Below are 10,000 nucleotides of genomic sequence, written 5' to 3'. Positions count from 1 at the left end.
AGTATCTTATATTTTTTGGCAGTCGAGTACAAGCTTTACGTAAGCTTACTTACATCAATTTGATGGTTCTCGGGTTGCCGGAAAACGAGCTTCTTGACTTGTTCTCTCTCCAGGCTCAGTTGGTGGGCTCTTTAGTCGCTGACGAAGCTTAAACATTCCTTGCTGACTCTCCATTCTAGAATGCGTAATTTTACAATGCACCGTTGCACACTATCATCCGGGCTCTTGCTTTTCAGATCAAAAGGCGGGAAAACCGAAGGTGCATTCCATTTTTACAGTCTGATCAGTGGGATTTTACAGTCTGATCAGTGGGATCAATTGAACGTTTTCCAATGAAACCAGGCCAATCGGTCGGAATGGTCTTTGCATTCCGTTCCTCAGTGCCATGTGTGTACTAACCAGTTTATGGAAATGGAAAGGTAAATTCCGATACAATCAGGGCAACCAGTCAAACGATGCATTTTATTAACACTAATTTCAAACATTCGCTTTAATTTTATGGACCTTTCTTTGCATCATCATCAATTTAAATCATGCTTTTTTACAGCATCGTTATTTAAAGATGCCTTAATTTCGAGAAAATCTACTTTGCCGTCAGAGTCAGTTAACATATTGTCATTCAGTTGATTTAAAACATCTTTAGATTCATAAATATAACGGTGCTGAACGTTGGTGTATTATTATGTGAAATTGTAACGCACAGGCTTGAAATTCACTACGAAATAGTTCTTATAAACACACGCAAATTCGCGTTAATGTAAACTTAATTTTGCGAAAATTCGCATTAACGCGTAGATTTTGTTCTTCGTTATAGTCCTATATTGCAATCTTCTGAAAACCAGCGACTTTTTCAAAACCCGTGACTTTTTTAAAACCCGCGACCCGCGACCATTAGGGAAACTTTATAGATAGCGTAGCCATATGCAAATTTTAAAACAAAAGGCGACAATGTATAGTAAACAAACCTAATCTGTTCATTCCCAAATCATGCAGCACACAAAACTAAACAAGCCAAAACTTCTGTTATAAATCGCGCATTGCAAATACATTGAAATTATGAATGAAACAAACCCATTTTCTTTTTGTCTTTTGTTTCTAATTTTGTTTTAAAAGCGTTTTGATAATGACCGCTTTTTTCCCGCTTATCTCGACCAATTTGCAGCTGGCGAAAACGTTCAAGTAGCTGGCGATATCGCCGGTCGCCGCCGCTTATTGACAACCCTGATTTTTATCTGTCAGTAGATTTTCCTTTACCCCAATGAAAAAATGGTGAGTTGCCTCACCAAAGTAACCATAGTTACATCCAGCATAATTAAAGGCATTCGGAATTGGAAGGTTAAACGCCAGTAGGAGAGTTAACACAATGAACCAAGGCACGTCCAGATAGTGAAAGGCTTTAATCGCAACAGGGAAACTAGACTCCGAACGAGTAACAAACAATATGGCCGACGCGACGAGGAGAAAAGCCCTCGAAAGCGCATGCTCAACCCAGATACCGCTGACCGGTACTGGCGTGACTTCTTTCCTTTTTTTTTTTTTTTTTTTTTTTTAAGGAGAAACAAGAACTAAAAACAATTTAATATACACTTAAGACTAACTAACAAATTGACACGCGTGGGCGAGTCAAAGTTCAGAGTTTAAAGATCGGTGTTCAAAGTTCAGTGTCATAATCTGCAAAACGAGAAGGAGGACGGCGGGTGCGCGATGATCTCCGTAGGGCAGGCGGAGAAGGCACCGCTGAGGTGGCTGCATACTCCACTGGGGAAGGATCAGGGCAGGGCGACTGTGTAGCGAAATCATCCATAGTATGGTCAACGGGAGAGGCAGGGGCTGGACTGTAAGACTGAGGGTTGACAACTGGTGGGTGTGTGGAAGCTGCGATGGCCTCAGGGATGGCAGGCAAAGAGGGGGGGGTGAGTCGTTGTAGTAGGACCATCTTCGTCGTCAGAATCAGAGTAGTGTTTGCGTAGGGTCGGAGAGGCACGGAAGGGATCACCCAAGTCAGATGGGACCTTGAAGCACTCAGATAGCTTGACATGGTACGATGAACTTCGCAACTGGGATCCAATGAACTTTTTGATGTTACAGAATGGAGGATCAATGGCTACAACGAGATAGCGGTCACGAGCACGAGACTTGTTGAGGTCAGAATGAAGGTACACAAGATCACCAATATCGATCAGGGGGGTAGGACGCCTTGACTGACCAGGAGCTTTGGAACGTTCACTGAGGGGATGGTTGGAGAGACGCTGCTCATGCTGGAGGGAAATTATGTGGTCATCTGCGAGGGGTAACTGCTTGTTTGAGAACTGATCCCGCTGGGTCCACATTTCTCGAGAGGAAAGCCCTCTTGAACGGATACGTGAGTTTAAGGCTGAAGTGGCTACGGCAAGGGTGAGGGGAGAGACAGAACTACCGAGAGGCTCCTGACGTAACAGCTCATTCTCCAATTCCTGGACTGCTCTCTCTGCAACGGGGTTCTTGTTGGGATTTTTGGCATGGCCAAGCTCAATTGTGATTCTGTGTTTCTGTAAGAGTGAATCATTGACAAGGGCCTTGAATCCGGGAGCAGGGTCGGTGCGGATCACAGCAGGTGGACCATCCATGGGGCGCATTTCCACGCAAAGCTTTATAATGGCATCACGCAAAGTTTGGTGGCGTTCGTTCTCAAGAAAGAGACTGGACGTGTAAGAGGTCACTGTTTCACGGAGTACAAAGATAAGTTGGCGAGAACGTTTTATGACATCTGCCGCAAAGGACTGCCCAATAGTTTCAGGTGGAGGCGAAGTGGACTGGTCAATTCGTGCTGTTGGTGATCTCTGAATTGCTGCACAGGAGTGGCATCCATCGGAAACACGGGAGACTGCCTTGTCCAGGTCGAGGGCAAACAGATAGCGCTTGGCAACCATTTTTAACTGGTGACAAGAAGGGTGGCTGAGCTGAATGTGAAGGGCTGTCAAGAGGCCATCCAAGGCCTGGCGAGGGACAATAATACACTCTCTGGTCGGTGACAAGGGATCGTGACGTTGGACGACGAGCAGGCCATCACTTGCGATTGAGGCGACCTGCAAATAGCGTTTGACGTCCTTGATGTTTGTGAGCTTCTTGGAAGGCCTTGTGCCTTGGACAAGGTGTGCGTGCGTGCGGCGTAGGTCTGGGCATTCAGACTGTATGGCCAACCAGGCCGGACGGCTGGTGAAAGGGAGGCGGGCATTGCCTTGGAGGATGTCCTGGACAGTCGCGGCTCGGACAACAGAATCTCTGGTTGAGGCGATAAACAGGCAAATCTGACAGGTTTCATTCTCACAAGGGGCAGCGTTTCGACTCGCGAAGTCTGACTGGAGGATAGAGGCGCCGGAGACGTGTTGCACTGAGGCCTGGTAGCGGCTGACAACTGACAGGAAAGTAGATACGCGAGGACTTGCGGAGAACTCGCCGCGGCATAGCTTCTCATAAGCCTGGACGCATGGCTTACTGTCCGTTAGGATACAGGCTTTATTGGATGACTGGATGAGGTATGGACTGAAGTGCTTTGTAGCCGCAGCGATGGAGAGGGCTTCTACTTCGCATGGAAGCCACGTTGTCTGAGTGCCCCACAGCTTAGCGCTGAAAAAACCGGCGATGTGTAGCTTGTTGTTGCGCGTCACATAGAGGATGGCGCCTATTCCTGGGTCCTTGACTGCGCCATCGGTGACGACCCATAGTTGGTCCTCAGGTCTAGGTAAGGTGATAGAGAGGGCTGAGGATAGGGCCTTCTGAGCGTTATGGAATGCAGCCCTGAGACTATCAGACCAGGTGATGGATTCTTGTGAAGTACGTCCAGCCGTGACGGCATCCAGCGGGGTTAGATAACTAGAGCACCGTGGGATAACACGAGACAGGACTTTGTACGCACCAATGAACGATCTCAAACGACCAACGGTGTTTGGCACAGGGTACGTGGCGAGGGTGTTGAGGCGGTGGGCACTGGCAGACAGGGTACCGGCAGACCAAATCCAACCAAGGATAGTGGTTGACTTGGGGTTGATTATGGTCTTGTGGGCTGACAAAAGCAGGTTGCATTTGTGAAGAGCTTGCAGGACCCTCTTCCAGTTGTGGAGTAACTCTTGAGGGGTGTTGCCCCCGCAGTACAAATCATCGGCGATCTTGGCCACGGCTCCATCTTGAAGTAAGGGGCCTAGAACACGGCACATAACCTCCTCTAGAGCAGTCTCTGAGCCAGGCATTCCCATAGCAGAGCGGGCATACACACGTACGCCTTTAAAGGGGGTGGCGACACCGCAGTACTTCATGGACTCTTTGGCTAAAGGGATCTGGTAGAAAGCGCTTGTAAGGTCAGTGACAATTATGTGTGACCATTGGGCGATGAGCCGTAATGTGGAGTCAACATCGGGTAGCAGGGATGGTTGTGGTTTGCTGTATCTGCCCACATCAGAAAAGGCGGTGACGAGACGGGAACCACCATTAGGCTTCTTTACAAGGAAAGATGGATTGAGGTATTCAATGGTGATACCCACATCTTCGGGGCGGCGGAAGACTCCAAGATTCTCTAGGTCGTCAAACTTTTCCTGGAGCTCGATGAGCTTATCCCGTGCGTATTGGGGGAGGCGACCCTTCCGCTGAGGAGGTTCGACAGGACCCATGTTGACTTTGGCCTTGTATGCGCCAGCGGCTCCATTGTATCCAGGGAATTGCAGGTCAAATACAGTGTCGTACTCTGTAAGTAGTGATTGGAAGTCTGCACGAACGGTTTGGGGAAGGGTGTTGTCTGGATCAACCTGAACGGATGCAGAGTAACGTGTACTGGAGGGCGGCAACGGGCGCTGAGCAGTAGGTGGGGGTGATGATGGGACTTCGGGGGGTTCAAAAGCAGGGATGACTTGGCAGAAGTGTTCGTGGCGCTTGAGAGTGCGGGGTACGCTTGATAGGTTAGGAATCCGTATGGCTCGGGCAACGCCGGAAACGACACCAGGTTGTGGCCACAACTGGGATGGCTTCAGATTGTGTGCACTGGGTGCGTCGATGCGAGGCTCTAGTGCGTACTCCGAGTCAGAAGGTGCATCGTCTGGTAGACGTACTTCCATGAACTCTCCAGGCCACACTGTCTGGGATGGAGCAGGGGCACGTAGGACAAATGCTCTACGTGCGGTTGCATGAGGGTTGGGTGGGGATTTGGACCCATACGTGTAGACGGAGCCATTGCCTAGTAGTACCTCTCTCTTAGCGGGTCGGACAGCGATGTCATTTGTCTCCATGAAGGGGGTAACGGCAAGTACCTCAACATCAAGATTCTCAACTACGAGACCTTCAAACGCGAAGTTTGTGTGGTCCCGGGTGAAGGTGGTACGAATTTCTCCTATCACCTGGAGCTGAGACGAGCCATCAGCCTGTTGGACGGACTGGGCACTTGAGATTATCGGACAGCCGAGGTGTTTCGCGGTTGAACGGCGTATCATATTTCCAGTTGCACCGCTGTCGAGGGTGACGCGCACGACTCGATGATCATGAAAGACATCCATGTAAGGGGACTGGCGGGTCTGCACATGGTAGGCCACCATGTCCGGGCCTGGCAATGTTGTGTCAGGGTCTGGTGAATCAGAATCAGGACTGGTCTCAGTTTCTTGGTCATTGTCAAGGATGCCGGCGATCTGTCGTGCTTTCACCATGAAACGCCTGTCACTGTCGGGGAGGAAGGTACACTGACTGAGGAAGTGGTTTGTCATAGAACGGCCAGCCTGTTTACATAGAGGGCAGACCTTGTCTTGGCGGGGTTGTCTGGGACGGGCTCTAGGAACACCCCTGTTACTCTGACGAGGGCGACGAAAATCGTCTGCAACAGCAGCACGCAGGATTCTGGCATCATCCGACGTGCGGATTTCCTCGAGTAAGGAATTGAGGGCCTGCGAGATCTCAGGTTTGATCGAGGCAAGAGTACGGGATCTCAACTCTGTACCATAGCGCTGCTTAACCAGTCGTGGGAGACTGGGGTGAATGAGGCGTAACCAAGTGAGGACCACAAAGTTTTCGAGTGTAGGGGTTAACTCCTCATCCTCCTGCACTGCTTGGCCATTGTGGGTTAAGCCGTTGGCACGTAGCAATGAATCTTCTACGAATGCTGTGAGGCGCTGGTACAGATCTTCGGGGCGCTCATCAGCAGCTAGGTGTATTTCGGAAAAGTCAATGAACTGAGCCCCGGTGACTTGGAAACCAAAGTGCTGTCTGATGGTTTGCCAGATGAACTCGAGGGATGTAGAGTTTTTCACCAGAGTATTTCGAGAGATAATTGGACAATAGTTGGCGATCTGTCCTAACATCAGCTCGAGGAAGTTAACCTTTTGGCGGGCTGTCAGGCGACGAGCTAATGGCACTGATTCGCCATCGTTGTGAAGACCTCGAAGCGGCTGACCCCTGGTCTTTTTTAACCATGTGAATCCATCTGCGAGGAAGGGGGCGAAGTTGCTGTCCAAAGAAAGAGTGTAAATGAGGTTTTGCTTCCAGTTTTCAAAGGAATTGATAGATTCCACTTTGGAGAGGCACCACTGCTTCGGTGCACGGTGTGTTGCAGCCATATTTCACGTTTAGGGCTCTGGAACGTGTTGACACGGCGAAGGATACACTGTTTTGGCTCACGTGGACGAGGCGAAAAATAGCCTTCTTCGGCGAAAATATGGCCTGGGTAGAACCGAACACTGCCACCACGCCAGTAGGAGAGTTAACACAATGAACCAAGGCACGTCCAGATAGTGAAAGGCTTTAATCGCAACAGGGAAACTAGACTCCAAACGAGTAACAAACAATATGGCCGACGTGACGAGGAGAAAAGCCCTCGAAAGCGCATGCTCAACCCAGATACCGCTGACCGGTACTGGCAAAAGGTTAATTTTTATTTGTTTATTTATTTTTTTTTTTTTGAAAAAAAAGTAAAACAAATTTTTGCAGCCCTGGTAAGCCGGATTCTAGACTCAGCCAACCTTCTTTACTTGACTGAATGAACACAGCTTTTCAGGGAATGACTTTCTCTAAAAACTAGGACAATAACAATTCCTTTGACCACTAATTTCTCCTTACAAAATCGCCCCTAGATTGCATATTCAGGTAACAAAAATAGATTAATTGATCACCAACTAAAATGTAAAAAGGGTGTTCTTTCTAAACCAATCCAGACATTTTTTTTATAGCCTAATGTGTTGTGTCGATTCGACTTTCGTGTGTATTAAGCTGGAAATAGTAAGATATTGACACATGTTATATATTTGTATCTACTACATGGAATAAAAATGTGAAAAAACAAAAGTGTTTTCATTCACACATAACCAGTATTGTAAACTAAGGAAAAACTTTAGTTATAATCGAATATCATTTAATTGCTTACACTTGAGAATTTGTGGATTTGTAGTTAGGGTGAGGTATATATAGAATGAATTTACTTGTTTTAGATCTCACACTTAATGTAGCAGCCGCCTTTCTGTGTGAAAGGGGATGCGAGAATGAAGAACTACGACTCATCAGTCTGACAAACCAAACAGCATTTATTTAATCGAACATCCATGGTTTGCGAAGAATTACAGTCTGTATAACAAGGTAACGAATCCTTCAAGGTCACATTCTTGGTTCAGGAAGAAATTCTTGACGTATTCGGTGTTCATTTCTTTTAAGGCGTTGCTGGGCTCATTTTTTCCCCCGACAAAGTTTGTTCCTTGATCACACCTCAGTTCATGAACTTTGCCTCTTCGATTGATGAACCGCCTGAGTGCGTTAATAAAGGCATCCCTCTCCATGGAGTTTAACGTCTCCAAGTGTATAGCTCGGGAACAAAGACAAATGAAAATTTGTCCCCAGTGCTTCAATACCTTCCGGCCCTCTTTAATGTACCAGGGTGTCAGGAATCTTCCGATTGCTTCTAACACAAGAGATTTTCCCGATAATATTCACATTAAATCGACCAACAGACTCGAATCACTTCACTATATTTTTAATGTCCCAGCACAGAGGAAAATTACAATCGCTAGATCACATGTCAACTCGCACATGGTTTTGAAACCCTAAACTTACACCACGTGATTACAGCTTATCACTAGGTAACTAGAACAGAAGGAACAAAGTTCAATTTCACAACGTGACAGTCACGCAGTCCATTTCCTAACACTCTCCCCCCATTTGTCTCGAGAGAGCAAATGTCTTAGAGGCTATCTTAACCTGATCAGTACACAATGATAAATGAAAACCATGATGAACGAAAATAAAAACACTCTCTCTAGTCTTGATCATTCGTTTGAGCAAGTTCCTGGATACGAGCCCTAGCAGCAACTGCGGCGTTTCTTCGTGGTCTAAAGGCTGGTACAATAGGGTTCAGAGCTGCTGGTGCCATTGTCATGTCACAGGTAAGCTCAAGAGGATACAAATGCTGCAGTGGGTGTTCAATGACTGACTTGGGAGTGTGTAGCTTTGCTCCTCGGACCACACCATCTCGACCAATTATCAAGTTGATCACCACTCCCAACTTCCATTGAGCACAGTTCTTTTCATCGGACTTGATGATAACCACATCTCCTACTGCTGGATGGGCATTGTCACCCTTGTGCTTTAGGCGGTGTCTTCCCCGGAGCCCCCTCAGGTATTCTTTGGTCCAGCGGGACCACACTGCATCTTTACACTTGCCCAAGTACTTTGCACGCTTTCAGAGGTCATAGTCTTGGATGTGGTTTGGCTCCAATTCTGGCAGTGCATTCGGTTGCATGTGCAATAGAGAACTTGGGGTAAGGATGGGCAGCTCGATGTCATCCTCCACATAATCTAGTGGCCTGTTATTAAGGGCAACTTCCACATCTAGCACCACTTCTTGGAGTTCGTTCCACAACAGCAATCCATTCTCGATAGACTTGTATAAGGATCCTTTAACCAGCCCGATCAATCTTTCAAACTGGCTGCCCCACCAGGGCGCATGACTGACATTGAATTTCCACTCGATCCCCTGCTGGGCGAGGAACCCATAGATCCTCTCATCTTTCATTACTTGCTCAATCCATTTGGATGCATTGACAAATGTTTTACCATTGTCAGAGTAGATTCGCTGTGGTCTCCCATGTTTGGCGATGAAGCACTTTAAGCTTCTGAGGAACTCAGTGGTCTCAAGGTTTGGCAAAAGGTCTACATACACAGCACGTGTAAGGCTGCAAGCATATAGTAGGATGTATGTCTTTCCTTCAGCTTTTGGTCTCTTCCAGTACCTCAACGGTCTTGCAAAGTCCACTCCAATGACTTGGAAGGGTGTTTGGCCCACTGTGCAATCCCTTGGGATGTTCCCTGGGGGAGGAGAGGTATAGGCCTGCGCCCTGAACCGCCGACATCCACGGCAAGACTTCACGATCCTTTTAGTTAATCTTCTCAGACGTGGCACCCAGTAGTGCTCTCGTACTTTTGCCATCGTACTCCCAACTCCCCCATGCAGCACTGCAACATGGGCCTGGGCCACTAACTTCTCAGTGTACCATTGTCCATCTGGTAGGAATATCGGGTAGTGGCCCTGAACTCTGCCACGGCATTCCAGTACTCCATCTTCATTTTTCTGTAGATTCAGCTGCAGCTTGTCTTCTTGGTATCGCCCATCAGCAGTAGCTCGCGCCTGCACTTGCTTCACCCAAAAGAGTTCTGCTTTCTTTGTTTTGTCTGCGGTTAGCGGTCCCTCCAACCTCTTGGTCTTCTTGGCGCGAGAATTTTGGGTGAAATGGATTATCCATGCGGTCACTCGAATTGCTTTCCACTGGCTGAATTTTTCAACAAGGTCATCCAGCTTGTCTGCCATTGCCACTGCTACTGCTACTAGCATGTCTTGTTTTGCTTTAGCTTCCGCCAATGATTCTTGTGTGGCATTCGTCACTATGTCAGGGGGCCAGCATGCTTTGTCTGACAACCACTCGGGGCCGTTCCACCATAAGGCATGGTTGGATACTTCTCTGCTACGGCTTCCAACATCAGCTGGGTTGTTTGATGTTCTTACGTG

At 47.8% G+C, this 10,000-nt stretch overlaps 2 protein-coding genes across 2 annotated transcripts in view; both read right to left on the bottom strand.

Moving 5' to 3' along the window:
* Positions 1 to 1,347: 1,347 nt before the first annotated feature.
* LOC149038764 (uncharacterized) lies at positions 1,348 to 6,820 on the bottom strand. Its single transcript, XM_089183650.1, has one exon. The coding sequence runs from the start codon at positions 6,567 to 6,569 to the stop codon at positions 1,887 to 1,889; it is 4,683 nt and encodes a 1,560-aa protein (XP_089039776.1). The 5' UTR covers positions 6,570 to 6,820; the 3' UTR covers positions 1,348 to 1,886.
* A 1,857-nt stretch (positions 6,821 to 8,677) lies between these two features.
* Positions 8,678 to 10,000, bottom strand: part of LOC149038763 (uncharacterized) — a 2,790-nt gene continuing 1,467 nt past the window's right edge. Inside the window, exon 3 of the mRNA XM_089185687.1 lies at positions 8,678 to 9,992. Coding sequence (XP_089041813.1) covers positions 8,678 to 9,992 — 1,315 coding nt within the window. The remainder of the gene's footprint in view (positions 9,993 to 10,000) is intronic.

Source organism: Pocillopora damicornis, chromosome 10 (assembly GCF_964200805.1).
Source record: "Pocillopora damicornis chromosome 10, jaPocDami1.2, whole genome shotgun sequence".
Classification (NCBI taxonomy): Eukaryota; Metazoa; Cnidaria; class Anthozoa; order Scleractinia; family Pocilloporidae; genus Pocillopora; species Pocillopora damicornis.
This window is presented reverse-complemented; position numbering and strand designations above follow the sequence as displayed.